This window comes from Gadus macrocephalus, chromosome 20 (genome assembly GCF_031168955.1).
Source record: "Gadus macrocephalus chromosome 20, ASM3116895v1".
NCBI lineage: Eukaryota > Metazoa > Chordata > Actinopteri > Gadiformes > Gadidae > Gadus > Gadus macrocephalus.
The window spans coordinates 12,599,845-12,625,099 of record NC_082401.1 but is presented as its reverse complement, the minus strand read 5'-3'; the positions used below and the strand labels follow the sequence as shown (position 1 = coordinate 12,625,099).

At 55.6% G+C, this 25,255-nt stretch overlaps 2 protein-coding genes across 3 annotated transcripts; one reads left to right on the top strand and one right to left on the bottom strand.

Moving 5' to 3' along the window:
- Positions 1 to 598: 598 nt before the first annotated feature.
- On the top strand, positions 599 to 16,553 carry bcl9 (BCL9 transcription coactivator). Its single transcript, XM_060039392.1, is given in 9 exon segments — positions 599 to 948; positions 950 to 1,105; positions 5,799 to 6,100; positions 7,601 to 7,708; positions 8,653 to 8,839; positions 9,721 to 9,817; positions 10,845 to 13,038; positions 14,352 to 14,624; positions 15,353 to 16,553. Coding segments are annotated over 9 exon segments (4,503 nt in total). The 5' UTR covers positions 599 to 817; the 3' UTR covers positions 16,408 to 16,553.
- A 1,233-nt stretch (positions 16,554 to 17,786) lies between these two features.
- On the bottom strand, positions 17,787 to 24,002 carry acp6 (acid phosphatase 6, lysophosphatidic). 2 transcript variants are annotated; one of them, XM_060039393.1, is made up of 11 exons: positions 23,849 to 23,992; positions 23,652 to 23,763; positions 23,026 to 23,260; positions 22,657 to 22,785; positions 21,042 to 21,172; positions 20,541 to 20,620; positions 20,111 to 20,198; positions 19,864 to 19,996; positions 19,581 to 19,774; positions 19,272 to 19,437; positions 17,787 to 18,499 (listed from the first exon to the last, which is right to left on the bottom strand). In XM_060039393.1, the coding sequence occupies exons 2-11, from the start codon at positions 23,732 to 23,734 to the stop codon at positions 18,365 to 18,367; spliced, it is 1,374 nt and encodes a 457-aa protein (XP_059895376.1). In that variant the 5' UTR covers positions 23,735 to 23,763; positions 23,849 to 23,992; the 3' UTR covers positions 17,787 to 18,364. The 2 variants fall into 2 exon arrangements, with proteins under 2 accessions (XP_059895376.1, XP_059895377.1); XM_060039394.1 differs by lacking the exon at positions 23,652 to 23,763 and having other exon boundaries at positions 23,849 to 24,002.
- Positions 24,003 to 25,255: the final 1,253 nt, after the last annotated feature.

Genomic DNA, 25,255 nt, shown 5'->3' with positions numbered 1-25,255 from the left:
CCTTTATGGGTATTCTTCAGAAGCTTCAGAGCGGTGTCTGCTAGCCTTGTTCAGACCGGAGCTAGCTGCTCTGTTCCCGCGCAGTTCTGCTGCTGCTGTGGAAGAAGTTAGGCCGTCTCCCCTCTCCCCTCCCCCTCCCTCTCCCCTCTCCCCTCTCCCCTCCCCCTCAGCCATCCTCCCTCACCCGTCTTCCCTCTCCCCTCTCTCCTCCCCCCTGTCCTCCCCCTCCCCTCCCCTCCCCTCCCCTCCCTCCCCTCCCCTTCCTCCCCCCCCCTCCCAACGGGAGCTCTGGAGCCAGTTACCCTGCTGGAGTGTTGGAGGCTCTCCTAAATATTTTCAGGATGACAATATAATCTGACTGGCTGGGCTGCGCTCCTAAAACACACACACACACACACACACACACACACACACACACACACACACACACACACACACACACACACACACACACACACACACACACACACACACACACACACACACACACACACACACCCCCCCCCCCCAGGGGGGGGGGTGTGTAGCAGGGGTATACAGGGGGTAGCAGGGCTCCTCCAGACTGTGTGTGTGTTAACGGACCCCCCCCTGTGTGTCTCTCTCTCCACAGAGCGCTCCAGCTTCGAGAGCCCCCTTGTGAAACGTAGCCAGCGCTCCGACCCCGCACCTCCGGAAGAATCTCCGTCTTTTTTTTGTCCCAGTCGGAGATCTTTTTTCTAATCTTTTTTAAACGCACAAACGCTCCCGACGCACACTCACACACGCACACGTCCCCCCCCAGCGAGGCCCCAGAGGAGCCCCCCCCCCCCCCCAGAGGATGCTGGAGGTGCAGGAGGAGCGGCCAGCGGCGGCCGGGGCGGCGGCGACACACTTCAACAAGAAGGAGCGGGGGAAGAAGGAGCGGGAGGACGCCAAGGACGGGCGGGGGGGCCCGGGCGGGGGCGGGGGGGCCCGGCGCCGGGCCCCGGAACGTGCGGGCCAAGGCGCCGCTGTCGCACGCCGGCAGCCCCCACCAGCTGATCACCCCCCCCTGCTCGGTGGTGCTCGGAGCGCCGTCCATGCACGCCAGCCGGCTGAAGAACTCCCCCACCGCCAACACGCAGAGGTGAGACAGGCTGACTGACAGACAGACAGGCTGACAGGCTGACAGGCTGACTGACAGACTGAAGGACAGACAGACAGACAGGCAGGCTGAAGGACAGACAGGCTGACAGACAGACAGACAGGCTGACAGACAGACAGATAGACTGAAGGACAGACAGGCTGACAGACAGACAGTCAGGCAGGCTGAAGTGCTGACAGGCTGACAGACTGAAGGACAGACAGACTGACAGACAGACAGACAGGCTGACAGACAGGCTGAAGGACAGACAGACAGGCTGACAGACAGGCTGACAGACAGGCTGAAGGACAGACAGGCTGACAGACAGACAGATAGACTGACAGACAGACAGGCAGGCTGAAGTGCTGACAGGCTGACAGACTGAAGGACAGACAGACAGGCTGACAGACAGGCAGGTTGAAGGACAGACAGGCTGACCCCCACTGTGTGGAGGGGGGTTGGTGTGAGTGCTGGGTGAAGGTAGGTGTTTGTGGGTTGGGTGAAGGTGTGTGTTGGGTGTAGCCAGGTGTCGGTCGGTTCAAGCATGTGGGTAATGTGTTATCTTGCAAACAGATGTGTGTTTGGTTGTGTTGCAGGCAGATATGTGTTGTGTTGGATATAGATATGTATTAGCGGTAGATACGTGTTGGCGGTATAGATACGTGTTGTGTTGGCGGTATAGATACGTGTTGGCGGTATAGATACGTGTTGGCGGTATAGATGCGTGTTGTGTTGGCGGTATAGATACGTGTTGTGTTGGCGGTATAGATACGTGTTGTGTTGGCGGTATAGATACGTGTTGTGTTGGCGGTATAGATGCGTGTTGTGTTGGCGGTATAGATACGTGTTGTGTTGGCGGTATAGATGCGTGTTGTGTTGGCGGTAGGGGTGTGACGATACACTCAGCTCACGAGACGAGACGAGACACGATATTCGGTTCACGAGATCGAGACGAGATTTTAAGAAAACTACAATGACAAAATATATGACTGGACCAACAGACTTTTATTTAACCGAGTTGCACATGCATTTTGAAATGTTTTATTATAACTCTTAACATTCATGAAATTGAAACTAAAACTAAAATTTATAAAAGTTGAAGTAAATTAAATTAAATAATTCTCTTTTTTTTCAAGTGCAAACAATATTATGTGCAAAACCAAATCAAAGTTCTACTCCATCAATACAGAGTGCAAATAGTGCAAACAGATTCTGACCAAGTATGTCACTGACAACTAGGTATTGTCCGTGTCTTATCAGTCACTCTACTGCCATTCATAATTTCCGCCGGGTACCCAAAATGCTGCCAAACAAATAATTTAAAAGTGGCGGGGGCATCTTCGACGGTAATACGGGTATTTTCCGCGTCATTCTGGCTGCCTATGGCTGCTTCCCCTGCTTCCCCTCCTTCTCCTCCTCTTCTTGTTTTCCTTCTCCTTCGTAAGGTTCTGGCAGGCTAGACGTATCAAAGCCGCATTACTGCCCCTATAGGCCACAAATAGAAGTTTGGATAGCTCAGAAATCTCGCGAGACAGATTTTTAACGCGACGGGTAATATCGTCGAGTTTAATCTCGCGAGATCTCGTGGCACGAGATCTCGTCACACCCCTAGTTGGCGGTATAGATACGTGTTGCGTTGGCGGTATAGATGCGTGTTGTGTTGGCGGTATAGATACGTGTTGTGTGGGCGGTATAGATACGTGTTGCGTTGGCGGTATAGATACGTGTTGTGTTGGCGGTATAGATACGTGTTGTGTTGGCGGTATAGATACGTGTTGTGTTGGCGGTATAGATACGTGTTGTGTTGGCGGTATAGATACGTGTTGTGTTGGCGGTATAGATACGTGTTGTGTGGGCGGTATAGATACGTGTTGTGTGGGCGGTATAGATACGTGTTGTGTTGGCGGTATAGATACGTGTTGTGTGGGCGGTATAGATACGTGTTGTGTTGGCGGTATAGATACGTGTTGTGTTGGCGGTATAGATACGTGTTGCGTTGGCGGTATAGATACGTGTTGTGTTGGCGGTATAGATACGTGTTGTGTTGGCGGTATAGATACGTGTTGTGTTGGCGGTATAGATACGTGTTGCTGTGTGTTGTTGGGTTTCTGCAGATGCATGTGTTGGAAACAGACGAGCATTGTGTTGGAGATGTGCTGTATTGAGATGCTTGTTGGCTTGAGTTTCACCGGGAGGAATGATGAACAGGAGTAAATCAGTCTATGGGCCTCCCCATCAATGGGAACACGCACACGCACGTGCACGCACACGCAGCACACAGCGCCTCTGTGGGTTTGCTCCGCCGGTAGTGAAACGTTATCTCGACGCTGCGTGCTCCAGTGGGCACCGCGCCACAGCTGGAGCTCTCTGATCGGCTGTTGAGCCTGGAGCCTGGCTCAGGGGGAGCCTGGGGTTAGTCTGGGGCCCCCCGGTCTGGGGTTAGGCTGGTGGGCCCCCCGGTCTGGGGTTAGGCTGGGGGGCCCCCCGGTCTGGGGTTAGGCTGGGGGGCCCCCCGGTCTGGGGTTAGTCTGGGGGGCCCCCGGTCTGGGGTTAGTCTGGGGCCCCCCGGTCTGGGGCTAGTCTGGGGGGCCCCGGTCTTGGGTTAGTCTGGGGTCTAGGGTTAGTCCCGGTCTAGGGTTAGTCTGGGGTCTAGGGTTAGTCCCGGCCTAGGGTTAGTCTGGGGTCTAGGGTTAGTCTGGGGTCTAGGGTTAGTCCCGGCCTAGGGTTAGTCTGGGGTCTAGGGTTAGTCTGGGGTCTAGGGTTAGTCCCGGCCTAGGGTTAGTCTGGGGTCTAGGGTTAGTCTGCGGTCTAGGGTTAGTCCCGGCCTAGGGTTAGTCTGGGGTCTAGGGTTAGTCTAGGGTTAGTCTGGGGTCTAGGGTTAGTCCCGGTCTAGGGTTAGTCCCGGTCTAGGGTTAGTCTGGGGTCTAGGGTTAGTCCCGGTCTAGGGTTAGTCCCGGTCTAGGGTCTATCTGAGAAGGCCTCCGGCCGGGTGCTCTCTCTGTGGGCCTGAGGCTCAGAGGACGTGGAGGTTGGAGGTTCTTCTGCCCGCTGACTCACCGGCCGGGAACCTCTGGAAACAGCTGTTGGCTCTGCCAGCGCAGGGCTGGGTGTGTGTGTCTGTGTGTGTGTGTGTGTGTGTGTGTGTGTGTGTGTGCACGCTGGTACGTTGGATTCGTGTGAACCGGGCTTTACATTTTGAGATTTAGGGCAGAATTCACCTTCCTGGATCCCACAACGATCCTTTCACAGCCATCGCATCCTATCTGTCCTCTTCGCCCAGTTTCCTTCTCTCCCTCCCTCTCTCTCTCTCCCTCTCTCCCTCTCTCTCCCTCCCTCTCATTGTGTTCAAGTGGTGCTGAACACGCCCGTGGAGTCTGGGGAAAGTTCAGAGATCAGAGGAGGATGCTTAGTGGGCCAGCTCTCCTGTTCAGGGGGAACACGCTAGCTGAACACTGGGCATTCTCTCAGTTTGTCCATTAAATAAATTACATGAAACTGTCATGTTTTGTTTTTTAGACATTTCATATTTTGCTGATGACACTTGTTCAGCTCTGAGAGTCTTTTTCCATTTTGGTGCATGAGTTTCCTTTTTTGTGTTCTTATTGTAGCTACGGGAGATGTTGTTTGAGGTCTGCATGACCTGGTCGTCGTCCTACTTTATCACACAACAGTTGGAACTCCAGTCACCGAGGGCGGAGATGATGGTGGTCCTCAGTGGCGTGGGGTTCCCCGTGTCCTGGGAATGTCGAGGGACGAGAGAACTTGCTTGTAGGATTGGAGGCAGAACTCCTGGTCCGGGGCCTTCAGCAGGCTGCAGGGCCTCTCTCCTGGTCAGGCTGCAGGGCCTCTCTCCTGGTCAGGCTGCAGGGCCTCTCTCCTGGTCAGGCTGCAGGGCCTCTCTCCTGGTCAGGCTGCAGGGGGCTCTCTCCTGGTCAGGCTGCAGGGCCTCTCTCCTGGTCAGGCTGCAGGGCCTCTCTCCTGGTCAGGCTGCAGGGCCTCTCTCCTGGTCAGGCTGCAGGGCCTCTCTCCTGGTCAGGCTGCAGGGCCTCTCTCCTGGTCAGGCTGCAGGGCCTCTCTCCTGGTCAGGCTGCAGGGGGCTCTCTCCTGGCCTGAGGCCGTCAGCAGGCTGCGGGGGGCTTCTCTCCTGGCCCGAGGCGGCGTGTTGCTCTGTGTTGACCCCTTGTGGTGTGGAGGAGCAGGGCGGGACGCTCAAACAGACACGAGCAGAGCCGTCGTTGGTTATTGAAGGTGGATTGTTCCAGAAACGGGTTCCGCCGGCTTCCTCGCGATGCGATGGAACGACGAGCGGCTCAGGACCGATCGGTATCGGTCGCGTAGCTGTAGAAGTTGGGATTGGATATTTGGTTAATCCTGGGGTTTCATCTTTTTGTGTGGTTGGCAAGTTGTTGCCAGTTGTTCATTATGAAAGATCCAAACAAGAAGTCAAAAAAGACAGTGAGCACGCTACAACGCTGTAGGACTGTACCATTACCGTTCCCATTATGATAATGTTTAAGTTTCTGGCTTGAACATTTCTTGAAAGTAAATTTGCAGTCCACCTGACGATACAACCACTGGGAAATCAATGAATCTCACTGCCCGCATGAATCTATATCTATCTATAACACATGGCAATGGGCCGGACCGTTCCACTGTGTGTGATGATAACCCCCTGTCCCCCCTGTCCCCCCTCCAGCCCTAAACCCAAGACGGAGGCCATGGTGCGCTCCCCCCCTGTCATGTCCCCCTCCACTGCCGGCCAGATGGACTCTAAACCGCCCAACCAGGGGAAGCCAGGAAGTGTGGGCGGCCAATCGCAGCCCTCCCCCTCGGACCCAAAGTCCCTGGGGGCCAAGGGGGCCGGGGGCATGGGGATGAAGAACGGCCAGGGCCTGACCTCCGGCCCCGGCTCCAAGGTCAAGGTGAAGCGGGAAAGAAGCACGTCGGTGGAGTCGTACGAGCTGCCGGAGACGGGAACGCCCACCGGAGAGGAGAAGGGTGAGTGAGGAGCTGGTGGGGCCGGAGACCTCCTATAGGGGGGAGACCTCCTATAGTGGGGAGACCTCCTATAGGGGGGAGACCTCCTCTAGGGGGGGAGACCTCTACTGGGGAGACCTCCTCTAGGGGGGGGAGACCTCTACTGGGGAGACCTCCTCTAGGGGGGGGAGACCTCTATTGGGGAGACCTCCTCTAGGGGGGGAGACCTCCTCTAGGGGGGGACTGCTGTCTTGGTTTGAGTTGCTGTGTGTGACCGGAGGGGGTTCATAGATAGATCAGATATGATATTTGATATGATATCGATATTACGATGTAAAGATGGCAACTCTGAAATGGGTTCTACTGAAAACCAATATCAAATTATTACTATTGTCATGTTTCCATCAGAAGTATGATGTTGATTAAAGCTTTTGTTAAGATTTCTTATGCATTTAAATGGAAAGGAGCCACTAAACTTTGATTTCACTCAGAGTAGCAGAAGTGAAGCCAACATTTAAATAACAACACAAACAAATCATGATAAACCACGCAGCTGTTCACCCCTCAGATTGTTCATTTCCATTGAGCAGAATCTAAAGAACGAGGTTCCATGCTGACTTAGCCAAACGTTGGTGTGCTACACTCAGGAGAGACCTACCACCGAGGCCTGGGTTCCATTATCCAGCCAATTAAACAATAATTAGTGTCAGCACAACGTCACTTTATTGACATTTGTCCTTGATTTTTTTAAATGTGTTTCGCTAATTGACAGACGAATAATTGCTCAGTGCGTTTGTGCGTGTGTGTGTGTGCGTGTGTGTCGGGTCAATTAGCGGAAGGGTTTTTGCAAGTGGCTCGTTGTATGAGGAGGCTGAGGTGTTGATGAATACGTTCTCTGCTCTCTGACTGTGTCTGACTCTGCTCTCTGACTGTGTCTGACTGTACTCCCTGACTGTCTGACTGTACTCTCTGACTGTGTCTGACTGTACTCTCTGACTGTCTGACTGTCTGACTGTACTCTCTGACTGTCTGACTGTCAACTATCTGACTGTACTCTGACTGTCTGACTGTACTCCCTGGCTGTGTCTGACTGTACTCCCTGGCTGTGTCTGACTGTACTCTCTGACTCTGTGTCTGACTGTCTCCCTGGCTGTGTCTGACTGTACTCCCTGACTGTCTGACTGTACTCCCTGACTGTCTGACTGTACTCCCTGACTGTCTGACTGTACTCCCTGACTGTCTGACTGTACTCTCTGACTGTCTGACCGTCTCCCTGGCTGTGTCTGACTGTACTCCCTGACTGTCTGACTGTACTCCCTGACTGTCTGACTGTACTCTCTGACTGTCTCCCTGGCTGTGTGTGACTGTACTGTCTGACTGTCTCCCTGGCTGTGTCTGACTGTCTCCCTGACTGTCTGACTGTCTCCCTGGCTGTGTCTGACTGTGTCTGACTGTACTCCCTGGCTGTGTCTGACTGTCCTCCCTGACTGTCTGACTGTCTCCCTGCTCTCCGGCCCCCAGACAGCAGCAGGGTGAAGCGTATGTGCGTGGCGGAGAGGCGGCAGCCGTACAGCGGGGCGGACTGGTGCTCCGGGGGGGAGAGCGACGAGGACGACAAAGGCTTCTTCAGTGAGTAGCGCTCCTCCTCTCCGCTGGGAGGACCTGTGGAGCGCGGTGGGGATCGGAGCGTCGGGAAGAGGGAGGGCACAGCGGGGTAGGGTCTGGACTCTGATGAGCCAGAGCACCGCCCGCTCCTCCCTGGGCTCCAGACGGCTGGGGGGATCGGCCAATCAGGGAAGGGATGTCCTGATTGGTCCGAAACACGCAGAGCGTTTCACTCTTATTCAGAAGGTTATGGTTATGGGCATAAGGGCATTTCTAACAATCTTGTTCTCTAACAATCCATAAGATATTACCAATACACAATACAAATACATAAATATGTAATACAAATACATGATACGATAATACAAATACCCATCAGAATGAGAAGAGCAGCAAAGAAAACTGAAAGCAGTTATTTTATATAGTCCGATCAACAGAAGTCATCTAATGATGGAATAATCAGTGTCCAGAATTAGGATCTGATTTGAGATCTGTCAACAAACGGACTGGTTTCATCACTGGTGTGTTCCCAGTGTGTGTTTGATATGTACGTTCATTTTATGCTAGCGTGTATCTGAGCATGCATGCTGGTTGCTCTGTGCTAGCCGGCGTGCTAGGAGAACTGGCTGATGCTAGCTGCTCTGTGCTAGCTGGCGTGCTAGGATAACTGGCTGATGCTAGCTGCTCTATGCTAGCCGGCGTGCTAGGAGAACTGGCTGATGCTAGCTGCTTGGTGCTAGCCGGCGTGCTAGGATAACTGGCTGATACTAGCCGGCGTGCTAGGATAACTGGCTGATGCTATCTGCTCTATGCTAGCCGGCGTGCTAGGAGAACTGGCTGATGCTAGCTGCTCTGTGCTAGCCGGCGTGCTAGGAGAGCTGGCTGATGCTAGCTGCTCTGTGCTAGCCGGCGTGCTAGGAGAGCCAGCTGTGCGATGCTAACCCCGCCCTCTCCTTGTCCCCCTGCAGACTGTAACTCTGGCGACGTGAAGCCACAGGACGCCATCTCCCACTCGACCTCCAACGCCGGGCTCAGCCGCGCCTCCACACCTTCCCACAATGCACTGGGGGGTCAGGTCTCCGTGACGGAGCCCAGCAGCGGCCAGAAGGCGGGGTCAAAGGTCGTCTACGTCTTCACCACCGAGATGGCCAACAAGTAAGCATCTGTCGGCGTTGGGTTGGTTTGAACGGCTGACTGGTCGTCCCTTCACCCCCACATCCCTGTTTCACCATCTCACCGTACCCGACCCATAACGACGGCCCCAGTGGCCGACAGAGAAGCTCAGCCCTGCACCTGTGTTTATTTAGAGCTGGATTTGGGCTTTTCCGAGGACTATTCCTCTGTTCGTATACACACTTCCAATGCTCAGGGCTGACCAGCTCTGACCTATCTTGGTTAATCTGGGTCTTCGCTGTCCATTGTTGTTTGTTGTTCTTCACGCTCAGTGAATGGACTGCAATTTTACAGCGCTTTTCTAACCAGTGGCCACTCAAAATGCTGTACAATAATGCCTCACATTCACCCATTCATGCACACATTCACCCACCGACGGCGGAGTCAGCCACGCAGGGCGACAGCCAGCTGGTCAGGAGCAGTCAGGGTGGGGCGTCTCGCTCAGGGACACCTCGACACTCAGCTAGGAGGAGCCGGGGATCGAACTAGCGACCCTCTGGTTACCAGCCGACCCGCTCTACCTCCTGAGCCACACGCCGCCCAAGGTAGAGCGGCGATGTGGCAGTACATGCTGCTGCTTCTCTCTCACCCATTGGCCCGTTTGTGGGTCTGAGAGAGCGCGAGCGCACGGCGAGCGATTACAATTAAAGATCAGAGTGCTGGGTGACTCTGTGCGTCTGGTGTGTGACAGGGTTTGTTTACTCTGCTGACCTTGGCCCCCCCTTCAGGGACTCATCAGAACCCATTCTGCCTCACTGCTTCACACACACACACACACAGACACAGACACAGACACACACAGACAGACACACACACACTGTGCCTTGTGACAGATATCTGACCGTCTTGCGTCTCCTCCTCAGGGCGGCCGATGCGGTTCTGACCGGTCACACAGAAAACATCATCAGCTTCCACATGAAGAACATCTCCAACAACAAGGAGAAGGCCCACCTCCTCCTGGTAAACATTACCGCACACACACACACACACACACACACACACACACACACACACACACACACACACACACACACACACACACACACACACACACACACACACACACACACACACACACACACACACACACACACACACACACACACACACACGCGCGCGCTGAAATGTATATGATGATTGAAAACCCAGAGTTATTCCGATACCGAAACTAGAATCAGAACTTCCTCCGTTACTGCCTTAAATCGGGTATCGGCGAGTACGCAAGTCTATGCTCCGATCCGATATGATCAGTTGATTCATTTAGTACCCAGAGATCGTCCCTACACTACGGTGTTAGGCTGAGATCGTTAACGGTCGGAGGTGGGAAGTCGGAAAAACACGGATTCATGGACGCTTAACTACAAGAATACAAATGTATTATTAGAATTATAGATTATAAATGGAAATGGCCGACAGTCGACAGTCAGTCCACCGCCATTGCGTCATCCTAAGAGAACCCTTCAATGAGCACTAAGAGCTATCAGTAGTTAACCAGTCCCTCCAGAAAAATGCGGCGTTTTTTTGTGATTGTTGCGGCCAACAATCCTTGATTATGCGGCACGTTTTCTTAAAAAATTAAATGAATTATGCAGCATATTTATGCAATTTTATGCGATGAAATTGCGGGAAAAAAATGCAGCTATTCGATGACGTTCACGTCGCGTAATTACGTCACTTCATATCGTTCCCATGGCAACAGGGGGAAATGGCTGCTCTTGTGTGACGTAAACGCAACATTTTAAACTTTCTGCTAAGATATTTGTGACTTTATTGCAACGAAAATGCGGGGATTATGAAATCATGCAGGTGAAAGTGCGGCATATTTGAAAAAATGCGGCTCCTGCATATTCAGACTTTGGCTGATTATGCGTTGATTTATGCGATCGCATAATCGCGTTTTTCTGGAGGGACTGGGTAACAGGCTTGATGCTGTAGGAGAACTCGGTCTGGGAGCATCGATACTAACGCACTCCCCTCGCTCCGACAGAACAACGCCCTCCGGAATGAGTCCAAGCCCCCGGGGCAGCCCCAGTCCCACCAGGACCCCCCCCACCAGCCCGGACCCAAGCCCGGCATGACGGACTCCGGCCCGCCCCAGACCTCCAACCAGGGGGCCCAGTCCGGGGTCCAGCCCCAGGAGGGCTCCTCCTCGGGGGGCATGGAGCCTAAGCACCTCCCCGGCAACAGCCCCGGTCACCCCTCGGCCCCCGGCGACCAGCCCCCCGGGGGCCAGCCGGAGGGCGGCGGGGGCCACGGCGGCCCCCAGCAGGGCGACGGGGGGCCGGCGGCGGGGGGCCAGGGCAGCGCGGGCCTGACCCCCCAGCAGCAGCAGCAGCAGCAGCAGCTGGCCCAGGAGCTGCTGAACATGGAGGCCAACACGGACGGGCTGTCCCAGGAGCAGCTGGAGCACCGGCAGCGCTCGCTGCAGACGCTGCGCGACATCCAGCGCATGCTGTTCCCCGACGACCGCGACGCCCCGCCGCCCGGGCCCCCGCAGTGCCACGGGGGCCCCCACGAGGGCGGCCCCGACGGCGGGCCCCGCCGGCCGGAGCAGGGCCCGCTGCAGGCCATGATGGCCCAGTCCCAGAGCCTGGGGCCCCCTGGCGGGCCCCGGCCCCAGGGCCCGCCCTTCGGACCGCCGCACGGCCCCCGGGAGATGCCGCCCTTCCCGCAGGACGACATGGGCCCCCACATGGGGGGCCCGGGCGGCTGCGGGGACGGGGACCAGATGACCCCGGAGCAGGTGGCCTGGCTGAAGCTGCAGCAGGAGTTCTACGAGGAGAAGAAGAGGAAGCAGGAGATGCAGCACCGCCCGCTGCCGCCCGACATGATGATGCACCCCCACGGCCCCCGGGCCATGATGCGCGGGCCCCCGCCGCCCTACCAGATGGGCCCCGGGGAGATGTGGGGGGGCCCCGGGGGGCCCCCGGAGCACTACCAGGAGCGCATGGGCCCCGGGCCCCGCGGCATGCCCCAGCACATGCAGCGCATGCCGGGCTTCCAGGGCATGATGAACCCGGACATGGACGGGCCCCCGCGGCCCGGCATGGGCTGGCCCGACGACATGCCCCCCCGCATGGGGGACCCCAGGATGGGGGACCCCAGGGGCTTCCCCGGGGGCCCCGGAGGGATGTTCGGGGGCCCCGGGGGACGGGGCGAGCGCTTCCCCAACCCCCAGGCGGTGCAGGAGGCCATGTTCCACCAGGGGATGGGCCCCGGCGGGGGGGGCCCCGGGGACAAGGGCCTCCCGCCCGGCATGATGATGGACATGCAGCGCATGATGGGTCACCAGCGAGGGGGCATGGAGCCCGGGGCCATGGGCATGTTCCCCCGCATGCCGGGGGACGGGCCCATGAGCCCCTCCGCCCGGCTGCAGGGCATGGGGGGCCGCGAGATGGGGCCCGAGTTCGGCATGGGCGGGGGCCCGGGGCCCCACATGCACCCGTCCAAACTGCGCGGGGAGCCGCCCATGAACATGAGCCCCGACGAGATGATGAGGATGAGGGCGGGCGGGGGGCCCCCCATGGAGAACATGGGCCCCCAGGGCCGGCCCATGCAGGGGCCTCCGTTCCCGGACCAGGGCCAGCCGGGAGACTTCCCCATGGGCCCGGGGCGGCCCTTCCCGGGGGGCCCCGGGGGCATGAGGGGCCCCCACGGGGAGCAGGGTCCCTTCGGCCCCGAGCACCGGCCCGGGGGCCCCGCCAGCGGCAACGGGCGGCTGAACCACCTCCCCCCGGGGGGGGGGCCCGGGCCCGGCCAGAGGGGCCGCAAGCCGGCTGACCTCAACGTCCAGGCGGGGGGGGGCAACTCCCCCAGCATCAACCCCCTCAAGTCCCCCCCCCTGCGGCAGGTCCAGTCCCCCATGATGGGCTCCCCCTCCGGGAACCTCAAGTCCCCCCAGACGGCGTCCCAGCTGGCCGGCATGCTGTCCGGCCCCCCGGGGCCCAACGCCCCGCCCACGGGCGGCCCCCAGAGCTCGGGGCCCATGAAGTCCCCCCACTCCATGATGGGCTCCGCCGGGGCCTCCCCGGTGCACATGAGGTCCCCGTCTCTCCCCAACCCCTCCCCGGGGTGGGCCTCGTCTCCCAAGCCCCCCATGCAGAGTCCGGGGGTCCCGCCGCAGGGGGGCAAGCCCCCCCTCAACATCACCTCGCCCAACATGATGGGCAACATGGAGCAAGGTAGGCCCCTCCCCTTCCTGTTGTCCGGTACCCTTCAGTACGTAGGCCCCTCCCCTTCCTGTAGTCCGGTACCCTTCAGTACGTAGGACCCTCCCCATCCTGTTGTCCGGTACCCTTCAGTAGGTAGGCCCCTCCCCTTCCTGTTGTCCGGTACCCTTCAGTAGGTAGGCCCCTCCCCTTCCTGTTGTCCGGTTCCCTTCAGTAGGTAGGCCCCTCCCCTTCCTGTTGTCCGGTACCCTTCAGTAGGTAGGCCCCTCCCCTTCCTGTTGACCGGTACCCTTCAGTAGGTAGGCCCCTCCCCTTCCTGTTGTCCGGTTCCCTTCAGTAGGTAGGCCCCTCCCCTTCCTGTTGTCCGGTCCCCTTCAGTAGGTAGACCCCTCCCCTGCTTGTGAACGAATCAATGCTCAGTGGTAGTGATAGGGCTCTGAATCCGTCTCCGGATCTACTTTCTGGACTGACGTGTATCTGCGTCTCAGCGGTCAACTTATTCTACTAATTGGTGCCTTTTTCTTCTTTTGATACTGAACTATCATTCTTGCCTACAATGCATTCAATCCAGCAACACAATTTAGGCAAAACACAATAATCATATGAATGTGTAAACTAACATTAGAAGTACCTGGTGTGAGCAGGTCATTAGATACAGCACGGCTAGGTGTCTTGACGTTCACTCAGTTTACGCTAACCTCGGTTAGAAGAAGTCTGCAGTTTGACACTGAATCCAGGATCAATGCACGGAGCGAATTCACACCAGGCCAGCCGCTTTTACCACGACATGCTAATTAAAGCAAAGCCTTATAAGGTCTCGTTTCCGGAATCTAGGATTACAATGGTTCTCTTCATAGCAATTTGATGCATCGTTCATCAAACACACCGCGTTCTCGTGGAAGGGGCTGATCACCGCAGTCCAGTGGCGCCCCCCTGTGGTCACACACAGGAACTGACAGCTGAGCGAGCTATGATTGATCTGTAATCTGTTGATCTGTTCTGCTTCCTGTTGCAGTTATGTTGATTTTTTTTTTTAATTACATTTTTGGTTATGATGCTCTCGTCGGGTTCGCAAATGTAATATTAGTTCCCATGGCGATACGCCCCACAGGTCGGTGGGTATCAGGTTGGGACAGGATTGGTCGAGGGGCGTGGTGTCTGAGCCCGGTATTGTAGAGCTAGAACTAGTTAGAGCCGGTTGAGCGCGAGGCAGGACGGCGTCCGGAGACTACGGAGACATAGATCCTACCTTCCTTCATACTTAACTTGACTAAACCTAACTTAACTTAACCCAACTCTGTTTATCTTTTTGTGTTCCTCTCCAGGTGGCAACGGGCCCCCCTCCGCCCCCCCCTCATCAGGGGCCCCCTCGGGCCCCATGTCCCACCCGGGCAACGTGCCCTCGGGCAGCCCCTACACCATCCCCCCCGAGCCCACGCTGTCCCAGAACCCGCTGTCCATCATGATGTCCCGCATGTCCAAGTTCGCCATGCCGAGCTCCACGCCGCTGTACCACGACGCCATCAAGACGGTGGCCAGCTCCGACGACGACTCGCCGCCCGCGCGCTCGCCCAACCTGCCCTCCATGAACAACAACGGTGAGGACCGGGGGCCCAGATGAGGGGCCAGACCAGGGGCCAGCCCGGGGCCAGACCAGGGGCCAGACCAGACCGGGGGTCTACACCAGGGGCCTCGACCAGGGGCCTCGACCAGGGGAACAGACCGGGGGCCAGACCAGGGGCCAGACCGGGGCCTCAGCCTCACAGTCAGATTAATCCCCAATCTGGGATCAATGATCCAGAGTCCTGATAATGGACAGATCTCAAGTTATGGTTAGGGTTAAAAATGTTGACACGTAGTAGAGATAACGTCATTGTATAGATAGGTCTAGATATATACCTCTAGATATTTATATAGATCTAGATCTACAGGGGATTGATCGCGAAACACCTGGATCTAGATAGATAGATAGATAGATAGATATAGATCTATATCCCTCTTCTTGCTTGCTGTAGCATCTTATCCTAGCTATCTGTGTTGTATACGGGGAATGGGTTGACTAATGATGGTTAGGGCTTGGCACTTGGTTCTGTGAACATCCTCCCTGTAAGGACAGCGATATATTGTTGTTTCTCTCCACGAATGGACTTATTGTATGTTGCTTTGGATTAAAAGCGTCTGCTAAATGTATAAATTATGTTGTAGGATAAGTCAGTGATGTCTGGATAACCGGCCTCGTGCAGAAACGTTTAACGATCCTTTAGTACGTTGAGCATCACTTCCAACCCACTAACGATCCTTCCTCTTCCTCCTCCCGTTGCCGTAGGGATGGGGATGAACCATCACCAGGGCAACCCTCGCATGATGGGCCCCAACAACTCGGGGCCCATGCCGGCCCTCAGCCCGCTGGGCATGACCCCTATGGGCTCCCAGCCCCTGTCCCACGGGATGGCCCCCCAGATGCCCTCCCCCAACGCGGGCCCCAACATGATGCCCCACGGCATGATGGTGTCCCACGGCCAGGACCCCGGCATGGGCCCCGGACAGATGATGGCGCAGGGCCGCATGGGGTACCCCCACCGGGGCCAGGGCTACCCGCTGACCCAGTCCCCCTCCCAGCAGGGGCCCTTCTCCCCCCACAACGGCCCCGGGCCCCAGGGCTTCCCCGGCCACCCCATGGGCTTCCAGGGCGAGGGCGGCCCCATGGGGGGCCGCATGGGCAACATGTCCCACGGGGGCGACGGCGGCGGCATGTGCAAGCCCAACCCGTCCGGGGGCCCCGAGTTCGGCGGGATGCAGGGGGGCTTCAGCGACGCGGACCTCCACGAGGTGATGCGGCCGGGGGCCTCGGGGATCCCGGAGTTCGACCTGTCCCGGATCATCCCGTCGGAGAAGCCCAGCCAGACTCTGTCCTACTTCCCCCGGGGGGGGGGCGACCCGGGGGGCAAGCAGCCACACCCCTCCGGCTTCCCCATGCAGGGCATGATGGGCGAGGGGCCCCCCAGGATGGGCATGCCCATGCAGGGGATGGGCGGCATGCCGGGCCCCGGCGGGGGGATGGGCCCCCAAGACATGGCCATGGGGAACCCGGGGGGCCACAACCCCATGCGGCCCCCGGGGTTCATGGGTCAGGGCATGATGGGCCCCCAGCACCGGATGATGTCGCCGGGGGGCCCCGGGGGCATGATGTCCCCCGGGGGGCCCGGCGGGATGATGCAGGGGAGGCAGATGGCTCACCCGGGGCCCGGGGGCTCGCCCAACATGATGATGTCGCTGCAGGGGATGGGCGGGCCCCCGCAGCAGACGATGATGATGGGCCAGATGAGGCCCCGGGGCATGGACATGGACATGGGCTTCAGCCCGGGGCCCGGCATGTTCTGACCGCGCTCCGAGGACGTCCCGGGACGTTCCACAAGCATGGAGGAGGGGGAGCGGTCGTGGGGGGGGGGGGGGGGGTGAGGGACTCTAGACCCTGGAGGAGCAGGTCCCGGCGCGTCCTGGGGGCCCCGGCTCCAGGGGCCACAGGGCGGGGGGCGCTGTGGAGTACTTTTGGCCACAAGGACTTCGTTTTGGGCTCATGAACTTCAGAATGTATGGATTGTTGTGCATCGATTTCGCAAAAAAAAAAAGAACTTTCTGGTGTTTTTTGATTATGGGACTTATGAAAGCGCCGTCAAAGAGGATCCGCCTAACTACACGTCGCCGTGGAGACGCCACAGTATATGTCTACTTTTACAAATAAAAAAAAAGTCCTGAAAGCGGTCACCGGAGAACGGAGTAAAGACGACTTGTGCTTCGTGAAGATTCAGTGGAACTCCATCTCGTCTCTCCCTCCATAGTTCGGACTGTTTCTGTACAGTATATTCCTGTGAGTGTGTGGGTGTGTGCGCGCCAGAGACTGTGTTTGTGTGGTACGTATGTGTCTGTGTGTATAGGCATTCTATCGGTGACCTCTGACCTCCTACCCTCCTTTCATTGGTGGAGGCCTGCCCCCCCCCCCCACCCCTCTAAAGATACTGTACCGTTTACCATTGGTGGGCTTTTTGAATTTTAGTCTATTTTAATTTCCTTTGTAACTCCAGTGTATAACAAACCAAACGATGACCTCATTAAGATAATAGTATTATTAAAAAAATAAGCACAACCACGGCCCTGCAGGAGTGTTCCTCCTCCGTCGTGGAGCCGCGGCGCCCGCCTGGCCGCACTTTGATCATCTCCAAAGTCCGTCAGTCCGGGCTCCAGCACGACCCAGCGCTCAGCGTGGATCCCGTTCGTACCGATACGTGCTCTGTGTTCTGCTTTCTGTTGTGTTCCTATGTTCAGTTTTATTTTTTTGATTTTTTTGTTTACGATGCTCTTGTTGAAATCTGGGTATAACAATTTTAAGAAATCATTCCCACAGCAATAATCCCCACATTAAGGAGGTTATCAGGATGGGACGATGGGATTGGTTGATATTCTAGAAGTAGAGCTAGTTAGAGCCGGTTAACGCCAGGAAGGCTGGCCCCCATGTCCGGAGTAGACACACGGAAATGTACAACTCTTAATGCTTTCCATCCAGTGGACTTCCTTCTGTTGTATAAGCTTGTCATGTGTTTCTCCTTGGCTTTGGTGCAGAATAGCCTCCCAGGGCTGTGGTGATGGACTACAAATAAAAGATATTGTTTTGGTATATACATGTTGTCCCGTGTGTCCAGGCTCTGGTCAGTGAGGGTGTCTCGTGGTGCTTCATGTCAATGATTGGTTTCCTGTCATGAAGATGAGTTCAACCAGTTCTTTATTCATTATTAATCCACAAAGCAAAACCAAAATGTATTTGAAATAACTTAGAGGTGAAAAAATAGATGCCCAGTGTATTGAGCGGTGCATGCATCTTCAAGTATCAGCGGGCATCGTTCAGCGTGATGATAAAAGGCTTGCATAGGGCAGACACTGAGGACCGCTCGGCCGTGAAAGCACTCGGCGTCAGCCAAATAAAAATGTAGTCGGGTGTTCTTCGTTTGAGTGTGATAAAGGTTAGCATCACAGCGGAAAACACAACTGGATAGTCCAGAAGAACTGACCTGTGATTTTGTATTCTAATCGTTGATAAAAGTTCTCATTTATTCATTCATGTTCTGTCTGGGATAACTTGGGAATCGGGAATAGGAAAATAAATACAATCCAACATCATCAGGTTTCCCCCGCTAGCATTGTGCGATAAATCGTAACCAACGTCTGAAGGTCGTTTTGGTCGTTAAGATGCAACGCCTCGCTGCCTGAAGGACGTCTGCTGGTTGACCTTAACGAGGACCTTCACAGACTCCGCCTCCTTGGACTAACGGACAGGGGGCGGGGCTCAGGGCGCGGCCACGCCCTCGGTGTTGCTGCATCGGGACTGGTAGAGGTCAGCGGACAGGGAGCAGGCGGCCAGGGCCTGTTTGAACTCCTGGACGGGGCAGTACACGCCGCTGCAGCCCGGGATCAGCTGGTCCTGTACACAAACCACACGGCGCCGCTTAGAGTCCCCACGACGGGGTGCTAGCAACTAGCTCACAACAGCCTGGGAATATCAGGACTCCACGCTGATCAATAGTAAAACAATCACATGCTAAAGCTGATATATTTAAAAGATACAAAATGCTGGCCTGTTTCCTGCAAACATCTCTCACGATCGACCCAAAGCCAGCTGAGCTACGCTAGGTGGCGTCACACAGGTCAAAGCCGGCCAGAGTTGAACTCTTATGGAGTTTTTTGAATTGTGAATGTCTTCTGCCTGCTGACTGAGAGGGGAGGGGGCGGTCTCTGAAGAACTGGCCGATGTAGGACACCCCTCCCCCTCACCTGGCTGATGTGGGACACACCTCCCCCTCACCTGGCCGATGTAGGACACACCCCCTCACCTGGCTGATGTAGGACACACCCCCTCACCTGGCTGATGTAGGACACCCCTCTTCCTCACCTGGCCGATGTAGGACACCCCTCCCCCTCACCTGGCCGATGTAGGTCACACCTCCCCCTCACCTGGCCGATGTAGGACACCCCTCCCCCTCACCTGGCTGATGTGGGACACACCTCCCCCTCACCTGGCCGATGTAGGACACACCCCCTCACCTGGCTGATGTAGGACACCCCTCTTCCTCACCTGGCCGATGTAGGACACCCCTCCCCCTCACCTGGCCGATGTAGGTCACACCTCCCCCTCACCTGGCTGATGTAGGACACCCCTCCCCCTCACCTGGCCGATGTAGGACACAGCCCCTTACCTGGCCGATGTAGGACACCTTGACGAAGGCCTCCTTGGTCTGCCGGTGCTGGTGCAGCTCCAGGGTGATGTCGGCGGCGTACGGCGGCCAGCGCATGTCGAAGATCCCCATGGCCATCAGACAGGGGATCAGGGTGGTGTCGTGGGCCGAGTACAGGAACAGCTTCCTGGGTCACAGAGGGGGGCACAGTATCAGCCTGGCAGTGGGGGGACTGGGGCAGTGTGACAAGCCCCTGTGTGTGTGTGGGGACCCGGGGGCCCTCTGTGTGTGGACCCCGGGGCCCGCCTCACCTGTCGGACACCACCTCACCTGTCGGGCTCCGCCGCCGTTCCCAGGAGCTTCTCCTCGATGTTGCCCATCAGCATGTGCAGCAGGGGCCCCACGCACAGCTGCAGGTTCTCCCTCTTGCTGGGCTCGTAGATGTGGTAGATCATGTCCACGGCCCGCCGCTCCACCGTGGAGCTCCAGGCCCGCAGCACGGCCGGGCAGGGCAGCCCGTGGGCCTGTACACCGAGACACCAGAGGACCGCTCAGTTACACCGCCCTGGGACCCACAATGCACCAGCGCCGGTTCACGGCGCCCCCTAGTCACCTCTCGGGCCACCATGTCGTCTCTGATGAGGATGAAGTCGACGCGCTGATTGGACGAGATGCCGAGGGCTTTGTGGACGCGCTTCAGGTCGTCGACGATGTCGGGGACCGTCGCTGACTCTGCCCAGCGGTGTCTGAAACACGCAAAGGGATTCTACCAGACGGATCTTCGGTCATCGTTCCTGTAATCATCCCCACCCCAGCCTGTGTGTCTGGGAGGTGTATAGGAGGCTGGGGGCCTGTCTTACCCTGCGATCATCTTGAGGAGTTTGCAGCCGTTGTAGTTGGGGTACAGGCTTTCAGACAGAGCCTCCGTCGTCAGTATGGGCACCGCGCCTTCAGGGCGGGAGGACAGAGAGGACAGCGCAGTGAGCCGTTAGAGAGAGGGTCTACAGCGCCCCCCCCAGGCAGAGAGAGGGTCCACAGAGACAGGGCTACAGAGACAGGGTCCACAGAGACAGGGCTACAGCGCCCCCCCCAGGCAGAGACAGGGTCTACAGAGACAGGGCTACAGAGACAGGGTCTACAGAGACAGGGCTACAGAGACAGGGTCTACAGAGACAGGGCTACAGAGACAGGGTCTACAGAGACAGGGTCTACAGAGACAGGGTCTACAGAGACAGGGCTACAGAGACAGGGCTACAGAGACAGGGTCTACAGCGCCCGGGGGCTACACACCTGTCTGCTGCTGCTTGAAGAGGCCCGCCACCAGGCACTTGGCGGACTCGATGGTCCTCACGATGTTGGTGGAACGCACGCTGGAGGGACCAGAGGAGACAAGCAGCGGTCACCACGATGGAGGAACAGCCATGTGGGCATCATGGGGACAGAAACCAGAGGAGTTAATGAAGCCGGGGTCGTAGCAAGAAACACGCTCTGTACTGCACACCAGTCGGTTGGAATGATCACTAACTGGTTCATAGTAATAGTACTGTTATAGTAGTGGGACTAACTACTAGGAATATGATTGTTATAGTAGTGGTACTTTAACAGTACTTACTAGTATTAACTACTATTCCAGTACTATTACTTGTAGATAGTATTGGAACTTACTTACTACCAGTAATAGTACTGGAATAGTAGTGGTACTTATTACTAGTAATAGTAATGGAATATTAGTGATACTTACTGCAAGTAGTACTGTTATAGTAACACTAGTGATAGTGGAGTAGTACTCACTAGACCTCGGTGGAGCTGAAGACAGGGCTGAGGAAGGGGTCTTCCTCCACGTATCTCTTCCTCAGCCTCTCCCCCAGCTCGTACAGCTGCTGCATGCCCAGCGTGGTCAGCTGCCCAGGGAAGGTCCCCCCCTGGAGACACACGCAAGGGGCCAATCAGGAGCCAGCTCCCAGGGACACGCAGGACCACGCCTCAGAACGGGCCAATCAGGAGCCCGCCCGCCAGGGACACACAGGACCACGCCTCAGAACGGGCCAATCAGGAGCCATCCCTCCAGGGACACAGGACCACTCCTCAGAACGGGCCAATCAGGAGCCAGCTCCCAGGGACACATGCGACCACACCTCAGAACGGGCCAATCAGGAGCCAGCCCTCCAGGGACACACAGGACCACGCCTCAGAACGGGCCAATCAGGAGCCAGCCCCCAGGGACACACAGGACCACGCCTCAGAACGGGCCAATCAGGAGCCAGCTCCCAGGGACACACAGGACCACGCCTCAGAACGGGCCAATCAGGAGCCAGCTCCCAGGGACTCACATACCAACACCTCAGAACGGGCCAATCAGGAGCCAGCTCCCAGGGACACACGGACAACACCTCAGAACGGTCCAATCAGGAGCCAGCTCCCAGGGACACACGGACAACACCTCAGAACGGTCCAATCAGGAGCCAGCTCTCCAGTGACTCACAGGTCAGGGGTCAGTACCTCACTCTGTATAAGAGGAACGAGGGCGGAGCCATGCTGAGATGGTCGGGGTTATGAGCGTCAGAGTTCTTCCTCTCAGGCAGACGACAAGACTGAGGCCGGCGTGTGGCTCAGGAGGTAGAGCGGGTTGGCTGGTAACCGGAGGGTTGCTAGTTCGATCCCCGGCTCCTCCTAGCCAAGTGTGGAGGTGTCCCTGAGCGAGACGCCCATCCTGACTGCTCCAGACCAGCTGGCTGTCGCCCTGCGGGGCCGACTCCGCCGTCGGTTGGTGAATGTGTGCATGAATGGGTGAATGTGAGGCAGTGTTGTACAGCGCTCTGAGTGACTACTCGTTAGAAAAGCGCTTTATAAAAGCATTTAATGCAGTTAGATTAAACTAATACCAACACATCGCAGTCACTATACTGTATCCCGTCGAGATCGGAAAGCTGGAGCTAGCCTACGCCAACACAGCTAATATCAAATTCCCTCTCAGTATATCAAAGATTTTAATATTTATTTAGGGACATTTTTACCTTGCCTGAGCCTGGCTAGGTTGTTGTGTAAGAGCCCAACCAAATGAAGTAGTTACTGAGTATTGTTTGTTACATTTATTTTTTTGCACTGCGCTGTGATTGGACGAGGAGAGATACTGCTGGGTGAATGTCATTCCTTCACGTCTCCTTTATCTTCTCTTTCGTTCCTTTGTGACGGCGGAGTCTGAGATTGATAACACGATACAGATTCACTCCAACCAAGGCCTGAAGGCTAGCCCCAAAACCCACCTGGCAGTGCTAACTCCGAGCTAACGCCTTGCTATCAGCGCTAGACAGGATGCTGTGAAGTAGGCCAAGTATTCCTCTACGCAGCGTTAGCCCGTCTGCTATAAGACAGAAGGAACCACAGAACCCCCGACGGCCCGACTCACAGCCAGGGTGGTCTTCCTGTAGCTGTCCTCCACGGGCATGGGGGGCTGCGGCCCGCCCTCCAGGTCCGTCACCACGTAGTTCATCTTGGTGTGGGCTGGGGGGTGGAGGAGGGACGGCACCCACTGGGCCTGGGGGGGGGGGGCGGGACGGACCGGTCGGTAAAGCATCCTGTTGTTTTGTTGTGGGGAGCATTAGCAGTAGAGTTCTTCCGATACCGATATTAGTATCGGGTATCGGCGAGTATGCGAGTTTATAGACGCAAGTCTATAAACTCGGTATTGGCCGATACTCAAGAACAGGAATCGGTATCGGGAAGGAAAGAATGGTACCGGAACTTCTTTAGTAAACGGTTGTTATAGAAAACTCACCTCCAGTATGTCAGGAATGGACTTGAGGGGCGTTCTGGCCCCATGCCGGAACAGAACCTGCACCAGCTTCAGCTCGTAGGGAGAGGTAGAGTGTGTGTGGACCGCGGGACAGCTGGACGCCATGGGGTCGACTTCAGTCTTCTGCTGCGACCACCACATCGACCCGAACGCCACCGACACGGAACCTAAAACACCTGCTCTGGCCCAAATGGTCCTCATGTTCTGCTGTCGTATCCTGGGACACGCGCGCACACACACACACACACACACACACACACACACACACACACACACACACACACACACACACACACACACACACACACACACACACACACACACACACACACACACACACACACACACACACCTTATATAAAGCAGTGGTTGTCACCTGGTGGATCGTGAGGGCGTTGTTATGAGTGCGTCTCAGAGCAAAGGTCAAACCTGTAGCTTTAGACTTGTTGCTAAATGCAAGCATGGTCAATACATTTGGTATAAACCGAATGGAAGAGATAATCACTCTAACTAACTCTAAGTCACACTGTCGTTGAATACCTGATGCGATAACAACAACGTGACCTCAGACCAGCCGTCTACCAGAGTTACAAACGTCACCACCACACCTGGAGCAGGTGAGCATCCCACAGTCCACACATGACGTAAGGTCTGTCTCCTCAGGGACGGAGGGACCGCAAACTAACCCCATCCGAACACACAACCGTCCCGGATGTCATCCTGCGACCACAGAGACGTCATGTACACAACAGAAATGTACCCGGAATGAGGTCGTGTCTCTGGGGGGTTAAACCCTGCTACTCACCGGGTGTGAATGAGGGCCCCTGCGCGTTTTAAAGAGGGCCCAAGTCCCGAGGAGCCGCTGGTTCTTCTGGGTCAGGGAAGGTTCCTACATGCGACCGGAAGCGGGGTTTTCTTACACCGGTAGTGAAGGCCGTCGTGAATAATTAACACGTGACCAAGCCTAGCCAATCACTGTTTGGTAAGGACTCGTCACTCGTCGTCACTCTTCGACCGCACATGGTTTTTATACATATTATAATTATATTATATGATTTATATATAATTTCATTCTGTTACAATTGCCATTTTTGGGTTATTGGTCGTATTTTCTTTGTGTTTTATTTCCCCGTTTGTTTTTCAACATCACATTGGAGATGGTCGGGTTCATGTATATAATATAAAACATGTAAATGATTATATACATACGGTAGTTCAAAACGGGCCTACAGTTAACGTTCAGGTTTGGGTTAACAGTTGAAGGTTGGTTAAATTAATGGATGTGTAATATTAGCAATATATATGAATACGAATACGGTGAGAGGGGGATCTGGTATTAACTTAAAGATTGCGTGACGTTATCGTCTGACAGGTAATATATTCATTATTACTTTGTTAAGGAATGCAATTATTTAAGCTGTAGCGTTTTGATATAGCCTATTAAGACCTTGAAAGCGATAACAACAAGGAAATACATTTATTTTATATTTATTTCCCAAAAGTATGAGCGTCATTAAGTGCTCATGTTTCCCTCATGGCTCTAAAATAATAAGGGAATTAGGTTCTCCAGAGATGTTGGTTATTTGCAATATCATCCCACTGCAGACGCAAATGGTCGTTCTCGTGTGGTGGGGGTTCCCGTTTACGCAGACTGGAACGCCCCCTTCTTATTCTTCGTCGCCTTTCTCGCTGAACTGTATTAAAATGTCAAAGTGTACTACTCCGAAACCATGTAAATAGTGTTGTAAATAAACTTCCAAAGCTTTTCGAATCTTATTTGGAAAATAACTTCACATGGTGTGCCTTTTTACAATTTATTCGTTACCAGCATTCGTAGTGTTGATCAGCAGTAAAATAGTCCACTGTAAAACGTTGACGTCGCTTAGCAACCGAAGACGCTGGGGTTGACAAGATACCGTAGCCTACTATGCAAGTGAACGGAGCGTTCCACGGCATTGAGAAGACCCGTGCAATAAAGGCCTATAAAATGTCTGTTTATGGCATAGATTTCTCCTAAAATTAGGCCTATAAAGCAATGATAACAAAAACAAAAAAAACACAAACGATCAATCAAAACCCTCATTGAATGAATGAATTGGCAAAAAAAATGACCACTGCTGTCGTTTTTATCAAATGAAACATGAGGGGTGACACTGTCATTTTTCTATGGTCGTCATGAAAAAAACCATAAGGGGTAACACTGTTGTTTTTT

Bases quoted from the DNA above. Each gene is read 5' to 3' on its own strand.
- acp6 (XM_060039393.1), bottom strand. From the start codon at position 23,734: ATGGGGTTAGTTTGCGGTCCCTCCGTCCCTGAGGAGACAGACCTTACG. The intron at 22,786-23,025 runs GTGAGTTTTCTA...CCCCCCCCCCAG, and splicing joins CCATTCCTGACATACTGGAG to GCCCAGTGGGTGCCGTCCCT. The intron at 20,621-21,041 runs GTGAGTACTACT...TGGTCCCTCCAG, and splicing joins TTCAGCTCCACCGAGGTCTA to CGTGCGTTCCACCAACATCG.